We start from the raw sequence: 27,851 nt of genomic DNA, 5'->3' as shown, positions 1-27,851 counted from the left end.
TGGGCCTCCAAGACCTCACTTGCTCACCCAGATCAATCCTATCCTCCACATAGGCCAGCCATTTGATCTTTGCTCAGCCTGAGCGGGGGTGATAGCAGCCCAGGGGTGATAGCAGCCCAGGGGTCTCTCATATTCCAAAGGGACATACCATCAGCATCCTAGGCCACAAGTGGCCAACACTTCCCTGTGCTTCCTTCAATGTTTGGACATAGTTATCATGCTAGGGATCCATGTGGGCCCTGCTCTTTAATTCTGCCATGCCCCTCAGTAGCAAGCCTACCCCTGAACCCTGTGATAGCACTCTCAGGACAACAACAAACCAAAGAAGGCCGGGGCTTACTTCCTTGGCATCTCTACTGAACTCCACCAGTGACCCTGGCCCTTCTGTCACCACATGCAGCCTCCTGATGGGAAAAGCTTCTTCATTTTCAGATTCTTTCTCCTGGGTCCATGACCTGCAGACTCCAAGAGGGAGTCAGTGAGCAGAAGCTTCTACTAATTCATTGACCAGTTGGTCAGGTCTGCCCTTTGGCTAGTTAACTCTAAACAGTGGTGGAGAAGGGTTCTTAAAAGGTTTCACTTAGGTCATTAGCCAATCCTGGGCCTCTTCCACCCCCTTAGCCCCAAGGAGAACGGGGAGGTGGGACTGAAGACAGGAATCTTAAGAGGACTATAAAGGTCCAAACTGTAGAACATGGTGCCTAGATCAAAGTTTCCTTACTTGTATGCCTCACATTGGGCAAGAGCTTCTGAGAGGGATGGGATGTGGTATTCCTCTACCTCCTGGCAGAATAGGGGCCACTCCCTGCGGATGACAAGATGTCGTCAGCCTGGGCAGCTGCAGTGGGAGTGTGGTTGGAGGCATAGCCTTCGGAGCTGCTGCCTTGAACAGCAGTTTACATACATATTGTAAATAATACAACCTCCTTCCCAAAGGCTACAAACTCAAGATCTTTTCATTGCAGAAGGAAGGGGTTTCATCACGATTTCCTTCCATTTGTCACTTACTTGAATTCAGATGGCAAAAACAGTTTTCCAAGTCTCAGGAAGTTGAGAACGTGTCGGAACATTTGGCCATCCCCGTGGACCAGCAGGGTCTGCCCATAAGTGATCCAGCACACTCTTTGCGGGTTGGATAGAAGTTCTGGATACTGCAAGGGGTTGTACACCAGACTCTGTTAGTCTGTTAGTTAAAAGGCTGGGTCTTTAGTAAGAGCCAGGTCAGTCTTCTCTTACTTTGTTTTCTCAACCATTCTAGAACAGAGGCTTTGGGATTTCCATCTCCCCGTCTTGTTGGCCACAGGGAGCCACAGTGGGGAGCAGAGCGTCCAGGGACAAGAACATCCCTGCTTGAAGTTTTGCTGGCTTATAGACTAGACCACCCTCTCAAGGCATTCGTAACCCCAACCTGTGTCTTCCTTGGTCCAGACCCCTCAGACTGGTCTCCTCCTAACCCAAACTCTTGAGGACCTTCCTAGTGTGCTGCTCATACAGTAAGAGCACTTTGGGCCATGGAGCAGGGGGAAGGTCTTATTCTAAGCAGAGGCTAGGGGCTATGTGAGGGTCAGGTGACAAGCTTCTATAGCTGCTCAGTCACAGAAGCCGAAAGGGAAGGAGGGCAGCCTGGGGCCGGCATACCTTCAGCAAGGTCTGCAGGGTGGTTGCATACCAGTGGCTTCCAACATAAACTTTGATGATCTGTTGGGGGGAATACACAGTAATTTCTGCCGTCCACTCCTCATCTGAAGAAACCAGTGAAAAGGAACATGTCACGTGACCAGAAGGGAAATTAGTGGGATATTTTGGTTAATAATGCAGGTTAAGACTCAATATCTTCATTAGTCATGTTGTGTTGCCTCCTCTGAGAAGCAGCAGGAATCCCTGAAACCAACCTTCTCTCAGGCCTTCCCTGCAGCTCACCAGCTCACTTTCCTGGGTGGTGAGATGGGTTTGGAATGGCAGCTTGGAGGGTCAGCTGGTAACTCGGGGTAGGAAGGGAGAACCCTCTAAAATCTCAATCCCAGGGACACTGCTGCTCTTCCCTGACCCACCTCTCTCAGGAAAGCTGCACTGATGTTTCTGTCCACCTACATTGCCAACTGCCTCTGGTTTCTGGCTGGTGTGTCCTGGGTGTATGACTCTTCATGTGGTGAGGAGTCCCTCTGTATGTTCGTGCTTATGGTTTGGCAAATGTCACTTTGCCAGCTCTCATCAAATCACTTCACTGCTAAAGAGACCAAGCCTCTAGGCTTGTCTGGAGAACGGGGCTTTATTTTGAGAAGATGAACCCATGACCCTTTTCCTGGGGGAGGTCAGACTTAGGCTTTGTTCTGATGTTTGGGAACCAGTTTCCAATGAGCTCTGTTAAGGAGTAAAGGGCATATACCTAGGCTATACAATCAAAAGGTAAGAGGTATATCATTAGATTGTGAACTCCATGATAAGGACTAGGTCCATTTTGCTCACTTCTATACTCTAAGTATCTACTTCTTTCCTGGTATATGGTAGGTGCTGAATAAATTTGATTATTGCTGATTGATAGAAATACAGTAGAAACTTGATCTAAGAACTTGTTGTTAATAGTTTGTTTATTAGAGATTATAGGGCAGCTGGTGAAAACAGCATTAGTTTTGGACTCAGAGTCAAACTCTAGCTCCATCACTATCCCACTGTGTAATTTGAGCAAGTCACCTCCCCGAGCCTCTGCTTCTCTGTTAAATGGACCCAGAGATTGTCCCTCCCTGGATGGCTATGAGGATCAAATGAGCACAGCATGTCAGCTCTCAGAGCCAGAGCAGTCATACCCTTGGAGACCCATGCAACCCCATACTGAGGTCAGGCCCAGTGTATACTACTCAAGACTACTCCTGGGCTTGAGGTGAGGGAGGGGTACCTTAATATGAAAGTTTCCCTCTAGGAAAACCTACAAATGTTGGCTTTCCTCTCCTCTTCCATCTATAGTTCCTGGGTCTGGCCAGCCTTGACTTTCCTTTATAATGCCCAAGCCCTCCTCTGATGCTAAATTCAAATAAAGAAGATTTCTCATTTACTGAGCACATCCACAGGTGTCAGAGTCCTCGGCTCCAGATGAGTCTTCAGGGCCACTTTCATTGGCTCATAGGTGATGTCCCTCTTGTCCAGGAAGGCACAGAGCTCGTACACCTCAGAAATAGTTTCAGTCAGGGGAAGCCGACAAGTCCCCAGCCAGTTCCTGCCCAGAAGAAAGGCCTGTTAAAGAGAACCTCAGCACAGGACACTCCAAGGGAGTCTAGCCTACCAACTTTTCACTCTAGAATGCCTTGCCCCTACCACTGCCTCAAACCTGTGCCCACTATGTCATTTCCTGCTTTAACCAGAAATGTGGTGATGTCTTGTGGGAGAACGAACTTGGACACACAAGGCTCACCATGTTGGAGCTGAGTCTGACCTACTTTAGCAAAGCCCTCTAAATCAACTAACTGTAAGCTTCTAGGCTATGCCTAAGGTTCCAGAAGCCAGGCCAGGGCCCAGCCACTCCCATCCTACCCCCATAAGTATCTGCCCATGTCATACCCCCATAAGTATCCCTAAGACCTGCCATGGTCTTAGGAGATTACTGATACCCTGTGTGCCTAGGAAAGAGGCTGGGGATCTGAACATCAACCCCCTGCCTCCAAAGTCACTTGTCTTTACCCTCTGTGACATCGGGGATGGGACATCTCTGGGAGAGATGGATGGTGCGGGCCACAAAGGCCCAAAATGCAAAGGACTGGCTGACCTTCCTAGGGGCTCAGGAAAACCCAGTTCTATGTTTAGGTGTGGTATCCATGTTTTGTGACCCTAAGAGAACTGCTTCACTCTGAACATCAATTTGCCTTTCTATAAAACAGGATTAGAATCCATGCTCCTGCTCTAATGGGGACATTCAAGAGCTTATCCCCCAAGCCAAAGGCCAGGTATTGCCTCTTTCAGAAAGCCTGTCTGGCTTTGCTTCTGGAGCTCACCCCCAGTTCTGGCCTTTCTGTGTCTCCACCAAGCCTCCCAAAGGTTGAGGGGCATGGGGAGGACCTTCGTAGAAAGGTCTGCATGGCGGAGGAATTATCTAGCACCCTGAGGGTTGTGACCGTGGCCTGGTCACCTCAGACCTAGAACAGGGCTAAAAACAGCAATGGATTGCAGAAAACAGAAGTATGAAACTGTCTGAAGACTTTGAATCCTGGGAACCCTTCTACTTAGCACCAGTCCTCTCCTTTAAGGCCTAGGTTTAGTGGTGGTGGTGGGTGTAGCTAAAATGATGGGTTTGCCTCCAAGGACACGACTTCCCTCTGGCTCATAGACAGGGCCCCAGTTTGGTTCCTGAGGAAAAGCAAAGACCAGCCTGAGTGGAACCAAGCTGCTCTCTGAGGAGGGCCTTACTTGACATGCTGAAAGAGGACCCCGTTCCCCGTGATGTACAGTCTACTGCCGTCCAGCGTGCTCTCGATGCGGAGCTGTCCCAGTGCGGAGTCTGGGTACTTGACAAGCAGACCCAGCGCCATCATGTACAACGGCTTCACAGACTCCTGGCCTGCTGCACGGCCCCCCTTCCCAGGGCTTGGGGGAGGACAAGAGGTCCGGGAACAGCCACCTGTGCCGGTGAGAATGGGGTGACTCCTAGACCCCTCATGGTCGTATCTCTATTAGAAGCTTTGGGTCTTGCTTCCTACTGCTGCCTTGAATTAGTACCAAAGAAGCTTAGAGGGAGCTTATTTCCTTGCACAGCCAAATCCGGATCCTCTTAAAATCAATATAATTTTGTGAATACTTAGTTGGGGTTAGAGGTCAAAGTTATTTGTAGGGAGGTAGCGGTTGGCGGGGATTAGTTTGCTGTATCATTAACACTTGATTTTCAGAAATTTCAGTAGAGCAGCCGTTTGGCCCCAGCCTCTTCAGGAATCTCCTTTAGTTCTAAGCTCTGCTCTGACAAGTTATCTAATCTGTGGGAAGGGTCGACAACCATAGCACAGAACCTGCCGGGCATCACAGCCCCTATCACTCCTGGGAAGGATTTTCCCCAGAGACACACCATGTGGTGCTAGTTTCAGACTGGGTATGGGTTGCTGGCTCATGGGCAGGCCCTTGCTCTACTGCAGTGGGCCCAGTGCACAATCTGTAGGATCCTATCCCAGTGGCAACAGTGGGCCAGCAGGCAAGCTGCTGGGTGATTTTCACGGATCATTTCCAACCCTCTGAGCAGCCCTCCAGGAAGGGTCATGCCATCCTTGTATCACAGATGAGGAAGCTATCCTGAGAGGCTAATTAAATAACTTGCCCCAAACCACAAAGCTAGGTGGGGCAGAGCTGGGATTTAAGGGCAGCTTGGCCCCCCCTCCAAGGCTACTGGAGCTGTTTCCTTTAGTTATGTGCTTAATAAAAGGTGAAAACTATGCTTTATCTTTGAGGGCTGCTGCATGGTTTACAGAGCCTGACTGAAACATGCTTTCCCTCCAACTTCTCATGGCTCTGGGGGAGCAGGCACCCCTACAGCTCATCTCTCACTGGCCCACATCCTCTGAGAAATAGGAGCCCCTAAAGGAGGGATTTGAACTCACCCCCCTTGAGAGGACTGCAAGACCCTAGAACAGGCTCCTGAGACTTACTGCAGGATGCCACTACTTGCAGATTGGGTAGAACTCCCATTTTGCCTGGGATGAGGCTGGGAGAGCTGGGCCTAAGCACAGGGAAAGACCTTATTCCCGTGAGTAAATGTCTAGTGATGCACAGGCCAGATTCCACCTGGGCAAGACAGTTCTCTACACTCTCAGCACGCCAGCTGAGGCCACACCGGGGTAGCTGGTTCCCTGCAACATGCACAGTAGCTTTCATGGACGTACGGGATTTGGGAGATGGGATGATGAAAGGCAAATAAAACACGCGAGGAAGAAACTAGAATGAGACAGGCTGGGAGCATGAAAGCCTGCTTTAGACCTGGTCAGGAAGTGTCAGAAGCAGGCAGACAGGCACAGCAGCCAGAGGTGGTAAAGGAGGGAAACAAGGGAATCCGGGGGTGGGTGGGATAACTGAAGCACTAGTGGAGAAAGTGCCCGAGAGACTCCCATGCCCTCCAGCTGTGCCTGAAGGAGGAAGGACGGCAGTGGCTGTCAGGTGCTTCAAGTTTCCAGGTGCTCACCACTTCCACAAGCAGGGCACACCCACTGTACCCCCAGGAAGCTTGCACTTGGGCCCAACCTCCCTCCCTAGGACATTCGGGCCTGGTTTCCCCACCCAGGCTGGGCTGAGCCAAAGCCCACAGTGGTTGTGGGTGGGAGGGGAGACGTTTGATCTTGGCTTTTCCAGCTCGAGCCTGGACTGCCCCAGAATGTCAAGGGGAGGGCAAGGTCCCCCTGGTGACATACCCATGTTCATCCGGTATAACCTTACAGCCTCAGTGAGCTCGGGGATTTCCAGAATCTCCACTTCTGCTTCTAACACATCCGTGTTGGAGAAATTATCTGGTAGTAAAATCTTCTGTGAGCGTAGAAAATTCACTTGAAAAGCGAAGGGAAACAAAATGGTTAAGGCGGTTATCTTTGATTCAGCTGCAGGTCCGGATTTTGGCAGGTTTGTGGTTCTGCAACATGTCGTAGGCTCTCCTTGTTCTGAAATAATTTCTAAACATATTTGGTTAGATTAGCTTCAAGTCTGTGGTTTCAAAGTGAAAGACCTCAAGTTACATTGTTTTCCTGTGTTTGAGTCCATAGGGGTGGCCTCCCTTGCTCTGGCCTGGGGCTTTCAGGCCAAGACTTCCTGGTGAACTTACTGGTGGTGAGACTTACCCTGTGAGTCTTGACCCAAGAGCAGGTCATTCCAAAAGAGGGAGTTGTCTTGCCGCTTACAGAGGAAGGACCCAGCTGAGCTGGGCGGGCAGGTGGCACTTGTAATTTGTCCCTGCCTGGACTGCAGTGTGGGAGGCCGAGATGGAGTCAACGCTAACGTCCTGTGTGAATCAACTTGGAGATTCAGAAGCGCATCAAGACAACTTTCGAGGTGACGACAAGGAGTGGCTGGGGTTCCAGGAATTTGGGCCCCAGTACAATTTGGGTGTTTCCTGTCCTATTCATTTAGGCGGCAACAGCATCTTGGAATAAAGAGCTCACTCAGTTCACACCTGACCACAGCGCATCCCGGGGTGGCGGGGGGAAGGAGGTTCTCTCCGTCCAGGGTTGAAGATCTCCCTTCTTAGGCCACTAGCTCAAGCAGACAATTTTACAATGATTTTGAGGAACCTTTCACCATATGCTCTCCTTCTCTTTTGTTCTGGATTTAGTGGATATAAGAGCAGGTAGGGACCATTCTTTGAAACAAAGGAATAGGAATAGGAAACCATATCTCCTCATTTTATGGTGAGAGGAACTGAGGCTGGGAACCCACCCAGGTAGACACATAAAGGCAAACTAAAGAGTAGCTGACTTTTGATCCCAGCTCAGGGCCTTGCCCTTCACACCAACTCCTGTGGCCCCTCATAACTGCAGGCACCCCCCTGTGCTCCTTTATATCCAGGCCATCCCCAAATGAACAGAATAGCTCTGAGGTTTGTGGGAGTCTAATGCTGGGAATCTGCTTGCCTTCCAGAAGGCTCTGTCATGCCTCCATGACCTCAGCCCAAGGAAGCTCCTGAGGCTCTAAGCACCAAGCTGAGCCTCCATGGGATGTGGGATGGGGAGAGGTGGATAGGATCTACCAGCCCCCCCTTTCCCAGGATAGAGCAATCACCAATGAAGCGGAACTCGCTGCACTCGCACTCGATTAAGGCCACAGTCTCGGCCAGCCACAGCAGATTGTCTTCAGTCACCAGGCTTGGGTACTTGGCCACGAGGTCTAGGGGCAGAAAACAGTAATGTACTTCCTCTTCCGTGTCTAACAGTGGTGTGTCCATGAGTCCCAAAGGTGCCTTATCATGTAGGCCTGGAAAAGAATGTTCAGAGTGGCATCACCACCTCTCAGAGGCCAGGGTTCTCACTTATCCCAGTGTCCTGGAGAAAGCTGGGGAGATCAACCCAGAGATGGTCCCTGCCAGGTGCCTCCTTTCCCCATCCCCCTCTCTCCAGATGTAACCTTAACACCAAATGCAGAAGTATGGTGGGAAGGGGCGCCTGGGTGGCTCAGTGGGTTAAGCCGCTGCCTTCGGCTCAGGTCATGATCTCAGGGTCCTGGGATCGAGTCCCGCATCGGGCTCTCTGCTCAGCAGGGAGCCTGCTTCCCCCCGCCCTTCCTCTCTCTCTGCCTGCCTCTCTGCCTACCTGTGATCTCTCTCTGTCAAATAAATAAATAAAAATTAAAAAAAAAAAAGAAGTATGGTGGAAAGAAGGACACAGAAATCTAGTTTATCTACAATGAAAGGCAGTAGGACATGTTGTAGCAGTTTGGCTTATAGACTCAAAGTCATTAAATTCATACTTGTACTTACCTGTTTTTTTCTTTTTTATTTTAAAGGTTATATTTATTTATTTGACAGAGAGATAGAGAGTGCACAAGGAGGCAGAGCAGCAGGCATGGGCGGCGGGGGGAGAAGCAGGCTCTCTGCTGAGCAGGGAGCCTGATGTGGGGCTTGAGCCCAGGACCTTGGATCATGACCTGAGCTAAAGGCAGACGCTTAACCGACTGAGCCATCCAGGCACCCCCCATCTGGTTTTTTCTAACTGATCAAACCAACCATTGTTAGCCACAGACACAAAACAGATGCTTTTGACTCTCTTGGAAGCTCGAAACCCATCAATAATCATGAATGGCTGCATTGGTGTCTCAGGCCAAATCTATACCTCAAGTCACCCATCAGACAGTGATCATTTGGGGACTCTTCTCGTGTGGTAGAGGTGACTTGAATGGTTGGTGGAGTTCTCGGACTACAAGGAGGGGCAGAATACACTACAGCCTTGCCCAAATGAAGCCAGTATGCAGAGGAATGAACGTGGAAAAGGATATTTAGTTCCAGTGGGTGAGCACCCTTGGAGAGGACATGTGCGGGGTACAAGATCAAAGAGAGATCGTCCAGAACTACTTCAGCAATCAGACTGCTCTCCGGGGGAAGCTACTCTGTTAGGGTGAGGAGAAGGGAAGCTGGTGTGGGCGACAGTAACAATCAGCCAGGGGGTATACCTGTGAAGGCGGGGCTTTTTATAGGAAATTCGGAGGGTTTGCTGATACACTTCCATGTTCGCCAGTAGTTCAAAGATGCTCTCTCGGCAACAGGTATGTCCGCAGGCCGTACACGCAGGTGGTGTTTCCCTTCCTTCAGATTATCTAGAGTCTGTGAGATACAGAAAATTACTGCCTTGAAAATTCTAAATTGCATAATTATCAGTTCTAGGGCAAATACCAGGAAAAATAGCATGTGACTCACTTTGGTAAAGTGTTTTGAAATAAATTTAGACAATCACACAAAAGTATAAAAATTTAGTCTACAAGATGATATGCTGATATTCAAAATTTCAATGACCATCTTCTGATTTTTGAAACAATCCCTTTGGGTTATAATTTTATGTTGATTAATAGAAATTTATCTTACATAAAGCTAAAGAGTAATTTATATTTAATCATTAAAAACTGGAGATTTTCTACCATTTCCACTCAACAATTTGTATAATTGCTGTGATCTGCTTATCGTTTGTGTTCGTCCTAATCCTGGAACGTGAGCTTAGCAGGGAATTGAACATGGCAATGGGTACCACAGTTTTCAGAACACTTTCATATACATTTGCTCATTTACCCTGACACAACTCTGAGACAGATGTGGTAAATGTCTGCATTCCCATTTTACTGATGAAGCAATTGAGGGTAAAGGATTTGTGACTTGCTCAAGCAGTCTTCCACATCCAGAGCTTCTCCACTTGAAGGAGCAGGTGACCAGGGTTGGGTACATAATCTGGAGCACACTAGGTAGGCAGGGCTGAAGCTCAAAGCAGAAGGTGGGTTGGTGCTGCCCATCACTCAAGGACCCATTCTCCCTTGAAAGTCCTGTATAAGGGGCAAATTATCGTAACAGCAATCCCATTTTTCCTGTCCCTACTCTAGAAAAGTATTTTCCCAAGAAATTTCTGGAGATAGTTAGAAAAGTAGTTTTTGAAAGGCATCACATGACAACTTTTTCTTTCCTCTAAGAGCCTCAAAATCAACAAAACACCTTAGACTCAGTATGAGAACCTGCTTCTAAGCTGAACTACACAGGTGAGGCGCTTGTGAAGCCGCTCATAGAAGCCCAAGCTTTGAAAGTGCCCTCTGGTGGCCATGGCTCTACACTGCACCCACGTAATAGCTTAGCGTCTGTAAAAGGAGGGGACTAGAAATGGGAGAATCTTCCTCACTTTGGGTGACTGGTGGATTTGTGGAAGACTGGAAAAGATCAGGGTCGTGGGGAGTGCGTTCTGGGAGCACTGAGTAACAGGAGGGAGGAACAGGTGTGTGTGAAACATCAGAAGAGAGTCTGTCATTCATTTATTTGAGAAATGCTTGTGTATTACTAGGACCACAGATACCGTGCCTAGACTCAAGGAACTCTCAGCTTGGAGGAAAGCTGAGAAAAGATGAGAAAACCAACAATTTATATATACGGAGATTAAAAGCCAGCATCGTTTTTGAAGTTTCAGGAGCTCCAGGAGCCCCAGAATTTCTTTGCACAGCGTTGGAAGGAAATGTAAGCTTTCTTCTCCCCCTTTGCTCAGCATTGCACACGACTTTAGCTTCTATGTCAAGGTCTCAGCCACCCTGAGGAGGAAAATTGGTGAAAGATGGGTTTCTGTATAAGGGAGTTAGTTAGCCTCGGGCAAAGAGAAATAAAAACGAGGTGTAGGAAGGTAACGGAGAAACCGGAACAGTTTCTGCATCAGTGGGTGAGCAGGATTACTGAATTAAAATGAGATGATAATGATGATGATGGTAATAATAATAATAAATTATTATAATGTGGCAGTATTTATAAGTGGAATAAAGAAAACAGTGACTGCACAGGAAGGACAGGACAGGTGGGAGGATGATAGGTAGAGATATATACTGAGGCCACCTGCCCCTGTGCCTTGACTGTAGCCTTAAGGTGTATGAAGGTTGGGGCGCCTGGGTGGCTCAGTCAGTTAAGTGTCTGCCTTCAGCTTGGATCATAATCTTGGGGTCCTGGGATCAAGCACCATGTTGGACTCTCTGCTCAGCAGGGAGTCGGCTTCTTGACTCTCCCTCTGACCTCTCCCAATCTCTCTCTCTCTCTCTCTCAAATAAATAAATAAAATCTCAAGAAAAAAGTTTTGGAGGTTGAGGGAGTGAGGGAGATGAATCTAGAGCAGTAAACAAGAGCCAGAGAGCGAAGAGCTCTGTAAGAGCTCTATTCACATGCTATGACCCATAAAGTTATTAGTAAGCTGGCCTGAGGAGTTTGATATCTCCCTTGGTGAAGAGAAGACATTGAAGGATTTCAAGCAGGGACTATGACTTGACTGATAGTCACACCAGTCAGCCAGCAAGCCCTAAGACTCCATGCCCTGCTCTCTGTTCCACCTTCTTCTTTCTTTCCCCTCTCCTAGTCCTGGTCCTCTCATCCCCAGGCCCTCTCCGTGATCTTTCAAGCATGCAAATGAGTCCAATCCACTCTCCATCTTAAAAAACTTAAGTGCTCCCCACTACTTATGGGACATCCAAATTCTCCTTGGCATTGAATGCAAGGTCCTTCACAATCAATAGAGGCAGCAGGATATATACAAAAAGCACAAGGGCCTCAGACAGACTGGGCTTTGAATCTTGGTCACTTGAGAGCTGACATTTATTGCCCAGGCACTTTTTTTTTTTTTTTAAGATTTTATTTTTAAGTAATCTCTACACCCAACATGGGGTTTGAACTCACAACCTCAGGAACAAAAGTTGCACATTCTACTGACTGAGCCATCCAGACACTGCATCCAGGCATTTTTAAACTGAATCCTAATGTCCTACCTCCCCCACAGACCAAGTAGGCTTTGCTATTATCACTCCCTTTTAGCAATGGGAAACAAGGCCCAAGAAGGGAACAAGTACTCAGTGCCCCAAATAAGTAAGTGGAGATGCTAGGAATGGAATCCAGAATTCCAGATCCATGCTCTTCACCATTGCTCTTAACAAGTTGCCTCCCAACTGTTACTTAACCTCTAGAAGCCTCAGACTCCTCACAGGCAAACTGGAGATAGGAAAACTGGAAGGTATTGTTTAAGGATTAAAGGAAGTAATATAAATGTTAATTTCCTTCCTCTTAGGGGTCAGATCCCAAACTATCTTTCCAGCTTCATCTCCTACCATTCTTTGTCTGCATCCCATCATCAGTGACTCTAAACTCTGTAAAACTCCAAAGACACTGTAATGCCTCCTCAACTTTGTATATGCAATTTCCTCTTCCCAGAACTCTCCTCCCTTCTCTGTCTGAAAAGCCTGGAGCCTCCCCTAGCTAGAATTGGTCATTCTCTTTTGTTCCCACAGACCCCTCCAAACTTCTCTTTCTGGGTCCCTAGCTTGGTTTCAGGCCTGTCTTTTCAGGCTTTGGATGGGGGGTGGGGGAGACAGCCAGCTTGATGCATCCCCAGCTTCTAGTCTAGAACCTAATATGTAGTAAATGCTCAGAATTGATGTGTTAAGTGAAAGAATACATGTAAATGGAGAGAGAGAAAACTGAGTCCTCTGGAAAGAAGAGCAAAATGAAACACGAGGGAGCTCAAAATGAGCTGGCCTAGGAGACTGCATTCACAAAAAAAAACTGAGAAAGATGCCGAGGAAAAGCCAACACAGGATTACAGTGGGCAGAGCCCAGAGAGTTCAGAGGGTAGGGAATGCAGTGATTCCAACTTGGGACTTAGAGTCCAGAGGGAAGATCTAGCGGGGAGAGGGACAAGGATATGAAGAAGGAGAGGGAGACAGGATGACAAGACAAATGATCTCAACTTGGGTCTGTTTGGTGATGGATCAGAAGATGTTGGGTGAGGGCACCTGGGTGGCTCAGTGGGTTAAGCCTCTGCCTTCGGCTCAGGTCATGATCTCAGGGTCCTGGGATCGAGCCTTGCATTGGGCTCTCTGCTCAGCAGGGAGCCTGCTTCCCTCTCTCTCTCTCTCTTTGCCTGCTTTCTGTCTACTTGTGATCTCTGTCTGTCATATAAATAAATAAAAATCTTAAAAAAAAAAGATGTCTGGTGAAGTAGAAAGAAAAGAGAGTAAAACTAGGGAGAGCCTGCAAGAGACAGCAGACCATCTGAAACCCATGCTAAGCTGACTGCATCAGAAGAACTTGAGCCTGTCATTTATTTCACTTGCAGATTCAAATCCTGAAATTCTGTCCCAGTGGAGGAAACAACAGTGCCCTTGAACAACTCTAAATTGGCCACTGTGGAAAGGATGTGTTGCAGGAGGGAAATCCCTGCCTGGGAAAACAGCCCGGAGGATGGGCCTGGACTCCCTTTTTGGAGGTGCTGTTTGATATCCAGGTATACCCTGTGGGGTAGGTGCGTAGGACGGTCTGACCAGCTTGAAAGATATACTAGCTGAGAGGATAATAATCTATTTTGAAGAAATGAAATCTCCATTTCTTGCTACTTCTACAAATGTAAAGTGTGAGCTGTACCATTCTCTCCAAGAAAGGTATGTTTTGTTTTGCTTTGTTTTAAGATTTTATCTATTTAATTGTGAGAAAGAGAGAGAGTGAGAGAGAGAGAGCACAAGCAGGGGGAGCAGCAGGCAGAGGGAGAAGCAGGCTCCCGCTGAGCAAGGAGCCCGACCGGGACTCGATACCAGGACACTGGGATCACAACCCGAGCTGAAGGCAGGTGCTTAACTGAATGAGCCACCCAGGCGTCCCCAAGAAAGAAGGTATGTTTGACAAATCTTAAAAACAAAAAACATACAAATCCCAAAAGATCACAATTCCTGCCAGTCAAGTCATGCTGCATGCACTGGGCCCAGAAACCTTAATTAGGTTGTTTTCTAAAACTCTGCTCTGACTTCTAGAAACACAAAGCCTTCTACTCATGGGAAGCCATTTAGGGGCTATATGAATCAAAAGAACACATTCCCTAATTCCCTCACTTTGCTTTATTGTTCTAAATAACACCTACTTATTTATTTACCATCTGTTAGTCTCCCCTAGTAGATAAAACCTCCAAAACCATGAGGATCTTCTTGCCTGTTCTGCTCTCTGCTGTATTTGCAGCCGCCGTAATAGTTTGTGGGATCTCAAGTCATTGTTGTTTTAAAGATTTTATTTATTTATTTGACAGAGAGAGATCACAAGTAGGCAGAGAGGCAGGCAGAGAGAGAGAGAGAGGAAGAAGCAGGCTCCCCTTGGAGCAGAGAGCCTGATGTGGGGCTCGATCCCAGGACCCTGGGATCATGCCCTGAGCTGAAGGCAGAGGCTTAACCCACTGAGCCTCCCAGGCACCCCTCAATTCATTTTTTCAAATGATTTTATTATTTAATAGAGAGAGTGAGGGAGCAAGCACGAGTCGGGGGGAGGGGCAGACGCAGGCTCCCCGCTGAGCTGGGAGCCCAATGTGGGACTTGATCCCAGGACTCTGAGATCATGACCTGAGCTGTAGACAGATGCTCAACCGACTGAGCCACCCAGGCGCCCCTCAATACATTTTCATAGAATGAAAGAGGTAATGAATCAGTGAAGGGAATTTCAGAGAGCCTAGCTTCCAGCTGTCCTTTGGCTTCATTGACTAAAGTTGCCACAGAGTATATGGCTGCTCTCTATGGAGTTCAATTCCACTTCTATCTGCGTGAATACTACTTCTATGAATTTTACTATTCATATGCTATGACCCATAAAGTTATTAAAGGGAGAATTTCATTTTTTTTAAGATTTTATTTATTTACTTGACAGACAGAGATCACAAGTAGGCAGAGAAGCAGGCAGAGAGAGAGAGAGGGAAGCAGGCTCCCTGCTGAGCAGAGAGCCCGAAGTGGGGCTCCATCCCAGGACCCCGAGATCATAACCTGAGCCGAAGGCAGAGGCTTAACCCACTGCCCTGAGGGAGAATTTCTTTAGGGAAATACAGACCCGCATTTAGATGGCTAGTTACTAGCACAAGGATAATTAATGTTACTTTTGGCCTAGCCAGTAGTGAAGAAACACGTCAGTCAGAAGCAGTCAGAAGCAGTTTAAGACTAATAGCGTGGGGGCAGTTGTGTATGTGTGTAGGTATGGCCACCACATGATGGCTCACAAATGTACTACTGGCAGAGCTCAGGGACTTAATGGAGGTTTTTCAAAGCAGAATCAGTGCTCAGAGATGCCTAATGCTCTGATGTGGGCTGCTGGAAGGAGCTTGGAGGAGCCCACAAATCTCCAACTGCCTTATAAGAACAAGGAAGGCCAGCATCAATGTGAAACTCAAAGGAAGCAAGGCTAGTAGAACAAGAGGATGCAGAAGAGCTGCTATCAGCCAAAGGAGCCAAATAAGAGACAACTATCAATATCTCAAACCCGCCTCTCCCACGACTATCTCCCGTTGCCTGACCCCACAGAAGTAGATTCAGCCTTCATAGGTCATCTTGGGTACATCATTCAGTGTTCTCTCAGTGGATGCTTATTAAACACCTGTTACAGGCTGGGTGCTGTGAGAGGCTGGGAATGCAAATACGAAAAGAACACAGGCTAGTGAAGGAGGAAGATACATGAATACCTGAGCCAAACAGAATAGCACTGATCGGTGACGGGAATTAACCCTGAGAGCAGAGACACAAAATGCCACCTGGAAAACGTCAGGCGAGGCTTCCCTAGGAGCACATGTAGGGGATCATTCCAGGAAGAAGAAATCGCAAGTTAAAAGGTGTGAGGAGAAGTCATTTGGGGTGCTTAGGGACATGGTTGAACTTCAAAGTGTGTGTGAGTGTGTGTGTGTGAGTACCCATGCATGCACATGGCTGTGTATGTGCTAGGTGGGACAGGACAGGGCATGCAGATGCCACGTCAAGGGTTGTCCACTTACCCATACATCCACAGTCAAGCTATGCTGTTGGGATGAGTATCTACTGGTTTTTGTTGTTGTTGTTGTTGTTTTTAGATTTTATTTATTTATTTGACAAACAGAGATCACAAGTAGGCAGAGAGGCAGGCAGAGAGAGAGAGGAGGAAGCAGGCTCCCCACCAAGGAGAGAGCCCAATGCGGGGCTCGATCCCAGGATCCTGGGATCATGACTTGAGCGGAAGGCAGAGGCTTTAACCCTCTGAGCCACCCAGGCGCCCCGAGTATCTACTGTTGATGTAATCTTGCTTTCCAGGATTACAGTGGTAATCTGTCTTCACATCATGAGTAATAGGAAATGTGAGACCTGTTACTTGTCTGTTTTCATAAAAGCATCATTTGTGTGATCAACATAAAAACTCCCTGGCTCCCTCGAGCACAAGGAATGCAGGTGTATTTGGGTTGCTTGCCGGTAGCAGAATGCTCATAGGCAGAATAATTTAAGTTTCTAAACTTAGAAGTCCCCAGAAGGCAATGGAAAAGGAAACAAAAGTAGCATGTACTGTCATATTAAGTCCTCAGTGGGCTTCAAGGGGACAAGTAAAAGGGAATCTATAGTCTGCCAAAAACCTGGAACCCTTGTGGGGGACCCTGAAGAGAAATTTCACACTGCAGTAGCAGCTGACTCTCAACCAGGCTGATGGCTTGTGAGAGGCTGGAAGCAGCTTACATTTATTTAGGCAAAGGGGACTTCCCAAATCACATAGAAAGCTCCAGGATACACTGTAACGTTAATGTACTGACCTGGAATGACTACTCTGTATTTTCTCTGTGAACATCCAGGCTCGTGGATTTACATAACAGCTTTGATGACTCCCAAATTTATACCTCCAGATCAGATTGTTCCCATGAATTCCAGACCTTATACATCCTGCCACCTTTTCACCATTGCCACTTGGATATTTAATACACTTTTCTTGCCTCTCAAATTTAACACATTCATATCCAAACCCCTGATTTCCCCCCCTAAACCTGCTCATCCCTTGGAATCCACCATTCGCTTACTGCTCAGGATACAAAGGAGTTAATCCATTCTCTCTTACCCTACCAACAATTCATACCAAGAATTCATTAGCAAACCCTGTCAGTTCTCTCACAAAGACACATCCAGAATTTGGACACTTCTAACTCTACTATTACCACCTTAGGCCAAACTACCACTGTATTTTATCTGGATGCTACAGGAGCCTCCTAACTGGTCTTCTTGCTTTTCTTGTGACCCATTAGAGTGTAGGCCAGGGGTTGACACATTTTGGGGCTTGAACTCATGACCCTGAGATCAAAACATGAGCTGAAATCAAGAGTTGGGTGCCTCACACATTGAGCCACCCAGATGCCCTGGAAAACTTTTTCTGTAAAAGTGCAGATAGCAAATATTTTAGGCTTTGAGAATTTGGTCCCTGTTGCAATTATTCAACTCTATTAAAGCTGAAGAGCAGCTATCCACAATATATAAACAAGTGAGCATGACTGTGTTAAAATAAAACTTAATGGGCACTGAAATTTGAACTTCATATAATATTCATGCACCATAAAATATTTTTCTTTTGGTTTTTGTTTGACCATATAAAAACGTAAAAACCATTCTTAGCTAACATGCTGTACAAAAAAAGGTAGTGGGCTGGATTTTATCCAAAGGGTATAGTTTGATGACTCCTGGTCTAATATTAGGATAGAAGTCAATGATTTTTTTTATAGTTTTATTGAAATATATTTAATGTGAAATGCATTCTTATTATATATAATACGAATGATAAAATCTCCAATTTAAGTTGTACAGTTCACTGGTTTTTAGTATGTTCACAGAGCTGTGCAGCCATCATCACAATCTATTTAAACATCCTAAAAAGTAACTTTGTACCCATTTACAGTCATTGCCAATCCTCCTCACCTTATCCTTCCCCCACTGTACCTCAGCTCTAGGCAACAACTAATCTTTCTGTCTCTATGACTTTGTCTATTATGCACATTTTATATAAATTAAATCATACACAATATGGTCCTCTGTGTCTGACTTCTTTCTCTTAGCATAATGTTTAAAGCTCATCCTTGTTGTTACATTTATCAGTACTGCATTCCTTTTTACTGACAAAAAATATTCCATTGTATGGTTATACATTTGTTTGTTATTTATCAGCTGATAAAACATAAGGATTGTTTCTACTTCTTGGCTACTATGAATAATGCTGCTTTGAACATTTGTTTACAAGTTTTTGTGTGGACATAAGTTTTAATTTTTCTTGGGTATAGACTTAGAAGTGGAATTAATTGGGTCGCATGATAACTCTAATTTTTTGAGGAACTGCCAGACTGTTTTCCAAAGAAGCTGTATGTATATATTGAAATGCAATCTACTGAATCTGAAATGTATTATAGGTGTAAAACACACCTCAGATTTTGAAGACTTTGTACAAAAATGTAAAATATATCAGTTTTAAAATACTGATCACATGCTGTAAAGATAGCACTTTAAATATGTTGAGTTAAAGAAAATATTATTAAAATTAATGTTACTTTTTAATTTTTAAAAAATATGGCTACTAGAAAATTTAAAATTACTTGTGGCTTACATTTTATTTTTGTTGGTTCATTCCATGTTTTCCTTAAAGCCCACAGGAATAATGCCTGCTACCCAAAATGTTTTCAATAAATACTGGCTGAATGCATTCAGTTGGACTGCCTGAAAATAGTCTTTAGACTAATAATTGGAAAACTCCTGTTTTCTCCAAGGAAAGCATTCATACTTTTATGCAAGAACCTGATTTTTGGACAGGCCTTAGCAGTGGGGGAAGTGATGGAAATGTGTGAGGCTGTTGATTTGCTTGAGATGGCTATTGATTCTCCAGCTGTATTTATACTCTGCTTCAAAGAATAAACATCACTTCAATTAGACCAGCTTAAGTGTTTATTTTTTTGAAAACACTATTTCCAAAACATAAGCACTTGTTTTACTGTATCTTTAGGGAGGCAGATCCACATGATTCTTCAACTACTTCTACTGCTCACACAACCTGGAACTTTGGAATTGGACCCACTCATTGGCCTGTGAGTTGCTACTTCCTATTCTGAAGTTGCTTCCCATATAGATTTTGTTTCAGTTTGGAAAGTGAGGATAGGAAAGGAATTAAAGGGCTTCATAAACTGTTTGTATAACGTGCTTATGTTCTTTAAAATGGTTCTTCAAAAAATTGCCTTGATCTCTTTGATTTTCTGTAATGAACATGTGACTCCTTCCTTTTCCCCACAGAATCAGTGCTTTGGCATAGAGTCATCAGCAATCTTGATATGCCAGGGCATGTAAGTATTTTTGAAGCCACTTGTAATTATTCTAGCACTCCATTGCAGAGGTAGTTGAAAAAAATTTTATTTCAGGTGGGTAGCCTTAAAAAAATAAAAAGAAAAGACCACTACAACAACTTGTGTTGGGATATATAAATATATATATCCCAAATATATAACTTTTAAGAAAAAACATTAAGTTATTTAGTAAGGAATACCTACAAAAACACTCAGTGTGAACTGTTCTCATTCCTATATGACCCTGATATGCACGATCTACCTCAATTTTCTTCTAAGAGGTATTGGGGAGGCACAGCTGGTAGTGCACTGAGATGAACTGTGACTTATCGGGTCAGTGCTTATGGAGATGGATCCCATAAACAACACTTTGTCCAGACAGTGGGATTAATATGGAGCATGACCAATGGTCCTTTCCAGTCATAATATTTAGCTTTTCTAGGTTAAAAGGAAAATCATTGTCCAAAAACTAAGAATAAACTACTTAAGATAAGCTATAGAAATGGTTTCTGGGGGCGCCTGGGTGGCTCAGTAGGTTAAGCCTCTGCCTTCGGCTCAGGTCATGGTCTCAGGGTCCTGGGATCAAGCCCCGCATCGGGCTCTCTGCTCAGCAGGGAGCCTGCTTCCCTTCCTCTCTCTCTCTGCCTACCTCTCTGCCTACTTGTGATCTCTGTCTGTCAAATAAATAAATAAAATCTTAAAAAAAAAAAAGAAATGGTTTCTGTAGTCTGGAGAAAAATCAAGATTCAAGAAGAATGTTAAAATACGATTTCCAAGAGTCAAGGAACCAACTCCGCAGCTGGTTAAGTCCCATCCTGGAAATGTGGTGGCTACTGGTAGAGGTAAGGCACAGTCAGGATGAAATCATTTATTCAGTTTATTTATTACTTTAACTCATTCATCATACTTCCCCATTAAGAGGGTCATCTCGGCAACCAATACATGAAAGGAGCCAACACTTAGGGATTGATATAAGTCCTATGTTTCTGCTCACTCTTAGAAGACAAGAGTATCTTACCTGCAACAAAGGCATCAGCTGCAAACCCAGTGCTTGCTCATAGAGTAAGTTCAGCTCTGCACAACTGGAGAAGGAGAGTTTGGAAGTGTAGAGGTAATAATGCACATGCCTAAATGTGGAACCATCTCTGTCGATGAATAGCCTCTGGCTTTCCAAAGAGGTCAAGGCTGAAGCCTCTTTCCATAGCAGGGAGTCTGGAAACTGAGCGAGTTTGCTTCTGGGAACTGAGAAATGCCAGCCCCCAACGTTGAAATGAAACAAATCCTCTGCTGATTCATGAGGCATGCCAGGTTCCTCCTAAAAGAAGAATGAAAACAGAGCTATGCAAGAAAAAGAAATAAAAAGCATCCATATTGGAAAGGAAGAAGTAAGACTATTTGCAGATGAAATCCCAAGGAATTCACTAGGAAATTATTATAAGTGAGTTCAACAAGGGTGAAAGATATATATCAATTGTATTTTTATTTTTAAATTTTATTTATGTATTTATTTGAGAGGGAGAGAGAGTGTGTGTGTGCAAGAGTTGGGGGAGTGGGCAGAGGCAGAGGGAGAGAGAGGATCTCAAGGAAGCTCCACATCCAGCATGAGCCTATTGAGGGGCCTGACCTCACAATCCTGAGCATGAACTGAGCTAAAATCAAGAGTCGGATGCCTAACTGACTGAGCCACCCAGGTGCCCCACATCTGGATTTTAATACACTAGCAAATGAACAATCCAAAAATGAGACTAAGAAAACAATTCTATTCCAACAGTATCAAAAAGAACAAAATATTTAGGAATAAATTTAATAAAACAAAGGTAATACTTGTACTCTGAAAGTTCAAAACATAGCTGAAATAAATTTTAAAAGACCTAAGTAAATGGAAAAACATGTCATGTTTACCACTCAGATTTAATGCTGTTAGGATTGGAATACTCTCCAAATTAATCTACAGATGGAACACAGTCCCTATGAAAATTCCAGCTGCCTTTTTTGTGTGTGTGCAAAAATTGGCAAGCTGACATTAAAATTCATATGGAAATAAAAGGGACCCCAAATAGAAAAAAAAATACTCTTGAAAAAGGAGAACAAATTTTTTAAATTAATTCATTAATTTGGCAGAGAGAGTGAGGGGAGGGGCAGAGGGAGAGAATCTCAAGTCAACTCTCTGCTGAGCTTGGAGCCCAAAGTGGGGCTTGATCTAACCTGACCTGGAATCAAGAGTTAGACACTTAACCGAATGAGCCACCCAGGTGCCCCAACGAGAACAAAATTTGATGATTCACACTTTCCACTTTCAAAACTTACTAAAATGCTATAGTAATCAAAATAATGTGTTATTGGTATAAGGAAAACATAGGGATAAGTGGAATGCCATTGAGAGTCCAGAAATAAACCTTTACATTTATGGTTAATTGAATTTTACAAGAGAGCCAAGGCAATCCAATGGGTAAAGAATAGCCTTTTCAAAAAGTAGTGCTGGGACAACTGGACATCCATGTGCAAAAGAAGAAGAAGGAGAAGAAGAAGAAGGGGAGGAAGAAGAGGAGAAGGAAGAGGAGGAAGAGGAAGAAGAACAGAAGGAAGAGGAAGAAGAAGAAGAGGAGGAGGAAGAGGGAGGAAGAGGAGGAAGAAGAGGAAGAGGAGAAAGGAGAAGGAGAAGAAGTAGTAGTTAGACCCCCCACCTCACACCATACACAAAAATTAATGCCAAATGGACCAAACCTAAAATTAAGAGCTAAAAATATGAAACCCTTAGAAGAAAACACAAAATCCTCATGATCTTAGATTAGGAGGTAATGCCTTCTTAGATGAGATACAGAAAGCACAACTGAAACAAACAAATAAAACTTCATCAAAATTAAAAACTTTTGGGGTGCCTGGGTGGCTCAGTGGGTTAACGCCTCTGCCTTCGGCTCAGGTCATGATCCCAGGGTCCTGGGATCGAGCCCCACATCGGGGTCTCTGCTCAGCGGGGAGCCTGCTTCCCTTCCTCTCTCTCTCTGCGTGCCTCTCTGCCTACTTGTGATCTCTGTCTGTCAAATAAACAAAATCTTTAAAAAAAAAAAAAACCTTTTGTGCTTCAAAAGATGTCAGCAAGTAAAAAGACAACCCCATATAATGAAACAAAATATTTGCAGATCATATATCTGATAAAGAACTTGTATTTAGACTATATAAATAACTCTTACAACTCAATAATAAATAATAAAAATATGGACAATCAAATTTAAAAGGGAGTAAAAAATCTAAAAAGACATTTTTCTAAAGGAGATATATAAATGATCAATAACACATGAAAATATACTTAACATCATTTGCTATGAGGGCAATGCAAATCAAAACTTGCAATGATATACCACTTCACACCCAGTAGGATGACCTGAATCAAAGTGATAGATAACAAGTGTTGACAAGGATTAGAGAAACTGGAACCTTCTAACACTGCTGGCAAGAGTGTAAAGTGGTTCAGCTACTCTGGGAAACAGTTTAGTGGTTCATCAAAGTGTTAAACATGTAGTTACTATATGGCCCAGCAATTCCACTTCTAGTTATAAATTCAAGAGAAATGAAACCTATTTCCACACAAAAACTTGCAGATGAATGTTCATAGAAGCATTATTCATAACAGCCAAACATTAGAAACAACCTAATGTTGATCAACTGCTGAATAAATGAAATGTAGTGTATCCATACAATGGAGTATTATTTATCAATAAAAAGGAAGTACTGCTACGTGCTACAACTCAGATGAACATTGAAACATGCTAAGTGAAAAAAGCCAGACACAAATGACCACATATTACATGATTCCATCCATGTGTAATGTGCAGAATAGGCAAATTTCTAGAATAGATTAGTGGTGGCTTAGGGCTAGAGAGGTTATGGGGGAAATGGGCAGTGACTAATTAATAGGTATGGAATTTCTTCTTCAGATAATGCAAATGCTGTAAAATTGTGATACTAGTTGCACACTCTGTGAATATACTAAAAAGCACTGAACTGTACACTTTCAATGATTAATTGTAGTATGGGAATTATTTCTTAATAAAGCCATTTAAAACAGAGTTATGAGGCCCTGCATTGGGCTTCACACTCAGCATGGAGTCTGCTTGGGATCCTTTAATTCCTCCTTCCCCTCTGCCCCTCTCTCTGCTCTTTCTCTCACTCTCTCAAATATGTGCATACATACATACATACATACATACATACATAAAATCTTTTTAAAAAGAGAGCGAGAGTTATGAGGAGGCACTCCCTACCCCTCTGAGTGCATGCAGAGCTTTCTTGGGATCATACCTGCAAAGACATTACATTATTGAGACCATAGCAGAATACCTGAATGTTGTGGTTTCCTTTTCCTATATACAAAGGCAGCAAAGATCATTAAACTTCCTCAGCTCATTGTTAAAAGTTCAAGGTTATCTATTCATGTAAGTCCACTATTTTGCTTCAATATGACCTAGCTTATTGCTGGTGCAGCCACTCTGGAAGACAGTATGGAGGTTCCTCAAAAAGTTGAAAATAGAACTTTCCTATGACCCAGTAACTGCACTACTGTGATACAAATGTAGCGATCCGAAGGGTCACGTGCACCCCATGTTTATAGCAGCAATAGTCCACAATAGCCAAACTATGGAAAGAGCCTAGATGTCCATCAACAGAGGAATGAAAAAAAGAGATGTGGTATATATCTACAATGGAATATTATGCAGCCATCAAAAAATGAAATCTTGGGGCGCCTGAGTGGCTCAGTGGGTTGGGCCACTGCCTTCCGCTGGAGTCGTGATCTCAGGGTCCTGGAATCGAGTCCCGCATCGGGATCTCTGCTCAGCGGGGAGCCTGCTTCCCTCTCTCTCTCTTTGCCTGCCTCTCTGCCTACTTGTGATCTCTCTCTGTCAAATAAATAAATAAAATCTTTTAAAAAAATGAAATCTTGCCGTTTGCAATGATGTGGATGGAACTAGAGGGTATTAAGCTAAGTGAAATAAGTCAATCAGAGAAAGACAATTATCACATGATCTCACTGATATGAGGAACTTGAGAAACAAGACAGGATCATAGGGGAAGGGAGAGAAAAATGAAACAAGACGAAAGCAGAGAGGTAGACAAACCACAAGAGACTCTTAATCTCATGAAACAAACTGAGGGTTGCTGGAGGGGAGGGGAGGGGAGTGGGAGGGATGGGGTGGCTGGTTGATGGACACTGGGGATGGTATATGCTATGGTGAGGGCTATGAATTGTCTAAGACTGATGAATCACAGACCTGTTTCCCTGAAACAAATAATACATTATATGTTAATAAAAAAGAATTTTAAAAAAGATGACTTAGCTTATCAACATTATAAAAAAGTAGAACATATGAACATACAAACCATCTGTATCAGATTTTAAAATAAACACTCAAGGACCACTACCCTTGTAAACAAAATTTAAAAGGTGGTAAATAGCATAAAAATTGCACCTTAAAAAGAACCATTAAATAATTTTGAATTCTAAGTAAAAATTATGCATGCTGAAGCAATTGGGGTGCAATGTACTGATGTTTATAACACTTTGAAATGCATCAGCAAACCAATATGGATTGGTAAAGAGATGGAAAGATGGACATGTGATAAATACAGCAAGATGTTCACTGTAGAATGCAGACAGTGGGTATATAGTTCTTTCACCCTCTCTGAATCTTTCAAAATTTGCATTAAAATGTTGGGCGGGGGGAGAGTGTTAAAGAGGTGGTTGCTAAAGAGAGGAAAGGCCTACTTCTCCAACAAAACCTGTATCTTCCATTTTGACACCTGAGGAAGGGAAATAAATGCATACAACAAAGAAGTGGGTGGGGTTCCTTTCTCTTAAAATAACCTGGTCTATATTCAGATGTAAAGAAGGCAATTATAAATGCCACCTTTGAGGCTAAAAGAGTTAAAGGGGTCATGAGAAAGATTACAGATTTTTAAATGGTGTCATGATTCATGGAAGTTCAGGAAGAAAAGCCAATCTAATGAACTAATCTAGGTTTTTGAGTCCTGGCCCTCTTTAAAAATGGCTACAGCTGAGCATGACAAGCTGATGGTAAATAAGAGTTCCACCTAGACCAGAAAGCATAAATATGCAAGGACTCTTGATTTTGCTTTCTGTTTTTCTTAAAGGTGACTAGCTGGTTGACAGCTCAGTGTAAGTGCTCCTACTATGCAGATTTTGGCTGCCAAAGAACACCCACTCCTGGAAGGTGAGTCACAGCTCTGTTCTCAGTCCTCTTTTCTTATAAAGGATAGGCTTTGACAAGAGTGTCTTGGCTCAAGAGTTTGCCTCCTTCTTACACCTACATGACCCATCCACAGGTGGGCTCTCAAGAGATGCCTGCTGGAGTGAGGGTAGAGATTAAGGATGTGGCTGCTCTTTCTAGAGTTCTCTTTCCAAAGACTGCAGAGGAGTTTGCTAGCATAGAAGTATCCCAGCCTGGGGAGAGCCTTCGGTCAGAGGCAAGCTTGGGGACCTGTAGCACTAGAAGGACAAAAGGCTTCTTGCCAAACTGACTATAGGAAATGGGGTAGCCTTAGCATAATCATCTCCAGCCCATTCCAAAGAGTATTTCTCCTTTCCGCACTGCTCCTACCTCCCAAAGGAGCACTTCCAAATCAATTTCTAGAGCTAGAACCACCTCATGATCTAAAGACAGGACTTTTCAACTCCTCCGAGCCAAGTTCACCAACGGTCCGATCTGGGGCTCCCTCCCTATCGTGCCTCAGAGAGCTGCCCCCGCCCACCTCCTACCCCACTCCTTCAGATCTGGACACCTCCCCACCACTCCCCCGCTGGCCACCGCCTCGTCTCAGAGTCAACAGCTCCAAACGCTGAGACATCAAGAACTTCACCTCGTTAAGAGGCATACCCTCCACCTCTCAGACCTGAAGTCCCCCAGAACCTCAAACTAGAACACATCATCCTTCAAAACAGGCGCATTCTTCCAACCCCACAGAGCCAGACCCCAAACCCTTCAAAGCTGGAGCCCTATCCCATCCCGTGTCCCAGAGCCAGGTCCCTAACCCTTGGCCACATCGCCTCCCCATTCGCCGCTTTGGTGTGTTTGGCGCCCCCGCCAGGGCGGGATCCATACCATAGTCGGGACTCTTGAGGCAGGCGGGCAGGCGCGCGATCAGCGCACTAACGGCCGGGGGTGATCGGCTGCACGCGGGGGGCGGGGGGCGGGGCCTGCGGCGGGGGGGCGGGACCTGGCGTGCGCTAGCCTGTCTCGTGGACCGAGACAGGTGAGGGGCGGGCGGGGATGGCGGAGCAGTGGGATCTGGACGAGGAAGGCATCCGCCGCCTGGGGGCGCTGAGTCTGGAGCAGCCCGGTAGGGCCAGGACGGGAGGACCTGGGCGGGGAGCGTGGGGCCTGAGGCTGAGGGGAGAAAACTGAGGTAGAGGTGGGGGAACCTGAGGTTGACTCGGGGGAATGGCGGCAGAGGAGCGGTCCCTGAGGCAGAGGAGGGGTTATTGAGGCAGAAGACTCGTGAAGTAACCTGAGAGTGTGGGGAGGAGGGCGAGGAATTGAGGGAGACGAACGGAGTCTGAAGTGGAGGAGAAAGTAGACAAGCAGGACACTATGGCCCGAAACCAGGAACTGGACAGAGTCTGAGCTAATGGAAGGAAACGGAGCCCCAAGAGGGCCATTGGCGGGAGAAGGGACGAGCTGAGAAGCGCTTTGGAGGTCGCGGTGCGCTTGAGGAGGGCACGAAGGGCGTTCGTATGGCATTTTTTGAAAATTTCAGACCCAGGAAGGCTTTGCGGTAAAATGAGAAAGCGTGTTTGGGGTAAAATGAGAAAGGATGTTCCCGTATCAGTCCCTCTCTTCGTCTAGTCTCTGCCTCAAGAACTTGGCCATTTCTTTGATCCATCGGAATGGTGCCCTCCTTTTAAGAGACTCTCCGAAAGGGGCCTCGGTTGTGAAAGCAAGGGCAAGCGGCTGGTTTCTCAAGGCGCTGGAGAGAACTGGCTGAGGAACTGCGTAGCTCACCTTTGACCTGGGCTCTGATTCGCAGAACTTGTTTTCTTTCTTTCTTTTTTAAGATTTTATTTATTCGCTTGACAGACAGAGACCACAAGTAGGCAGAGAGGCAGGCAGAGAGAGAGGAAGGGAAGCAGGCTCCCTGCTGAGCAGAGAGTCCGATGCGGGACTCGAACCCAGGACCCTGAGATCATGACCTGAGCCGAAGGCAGAGGCTTAACCCACTGAGCCCCCCAGGCGCCCCAGAACTTGTTTTCTGAGTGTCTAAGGAGTAGACCTGTTGGGAAAGTTATCAGCATTCCTAATTCAGCTTTTACCCTTATTAAATTTACTCTATCCTTTTTTTTCCTTTTTTTTTTTTTTTTTTAAGAATGTATTTATTTTGGGCGCCTGGGTGGCTCAGTGGGTTGAGCCTCTGCCTTCCGGCTCAGGTCATGGTCTCAGGGTCCTGGGATCGAGGCTTGCATCCGGCTCTCTGCTCAGCGGGGAGCCTGCTTCCCCCTCTCTCTCTGACTGCCTCTCTGCCTACCTGTGATCTCTCTCTCTTTCTGTCAAATAAATAAAA

The 27,851-nt window shown here is 45.2% G+C and overlaps 2 protein-coding genes across 10 annotated transcripts in view; one reads left to right on the top strand and one right to left on the bottom strand.

Annotated features, from left to right (window-relative positions):
* The window catches only part of KCTD19 (potassium channel tetramerization domain containing 19), a 30,511-nt gene extending 4,051 nt beyond the window's left edge, over positions 1-26,460 (bottom strand). Inside the window, exons 1-11 of one of the 4 annotated variants that reach the window (XM_032854222.1) lie at positions 26,396-26,460; positions 20,299-20,595; positions 9,115-9,265; positions 7,732-7,923; positions 6,375-6,506; positions 4,396-4,606; positions 3,051-3,211; positions 1,639-1,742; positions 1,009-1,151; positions 722-805; positions 341-455 (exon numbers count right to left, since the gene is read on the bottom strand). In XM_032854222.1, coding sequence (XP_032710113.1) covers positions 341-455; positions 722-805; positions 1,009-1,151; positions 1,639-1,742; positions 3,051-3,211; positions 4,396-4,606; positions 6,375-6,506; positions 7,732-7,923; positions 9,115-9,265; positions 20,299-20,595; positions 26,396-26,398 — 1,593 coding nt within the window. In that variant the 5' untranslated portion in view covers positions 26,399-26,460. Of the gene's footprint in view, positions 1-340; positions 456-721; positions 806-1,008; positions 1,152-1,638; positions 1,743-3,050; positions 3,212-4,395; positions 4,607-6,374; positions 6,507-7,731; positions 7,924-9,114; positions 9,266-20,298; positions 20,596-26,325 lie in introns of all 4 variants that reach the window. The other 3 variants (XM_032854220.1, XM_032854223.1, XM_032854224.1) reach the window with 3 other exon arrangements.
* The window catches only part of LRRC36 (leucine rich repeat containing 36), a 53,770-nt gene continuing 44,928 nt past the window's right edge, over positions 19,010-27,851 (top strand). For 5 of the 6 annotated variants that reach the window (XR_004382263.1, XM_032854227.1, XM_032854230.1 and 2 more), the window contains exon 1: positions 26,542-26,633. Coding sequence is in view for 5 of the 6 variants with exons in the window: in XM_032854227.1 (XP_032710118.1) it covers positions 26,564-26,633 (70 nt within the window). In the remaining variant the exon portion in view is untranslated. Of the gene's footprint in view, positions 19,029-25,427; positions 25,508-26,541; positions 26,634-27,851 lie in introns of those variants that run through there. The other variant, XM_032854226.1, reaches the window with a different exon arrangement.

The sequence above is a fragment of the Lontra canadensis genome, unplaced genomic scaffold (assembly GCF_010015895.1).
Source record: "Lontra canadensis isolate GAN:19392208 unplaced genomic scaffold, GSC_riverotter_1.0 scaffold8, whole genome shotgun sequence".
Classification (NCBI taxonomy): Eukaryota; Metazoa; Chordata; class Mammalia; order Carnivora; family Mustelidae; genus Lontra; species Lontra canadensis.
Note: the sequence above shows the minus strand (reverse complement) of the source record. Positions and strands in the feature narration are given on the sequence as shown.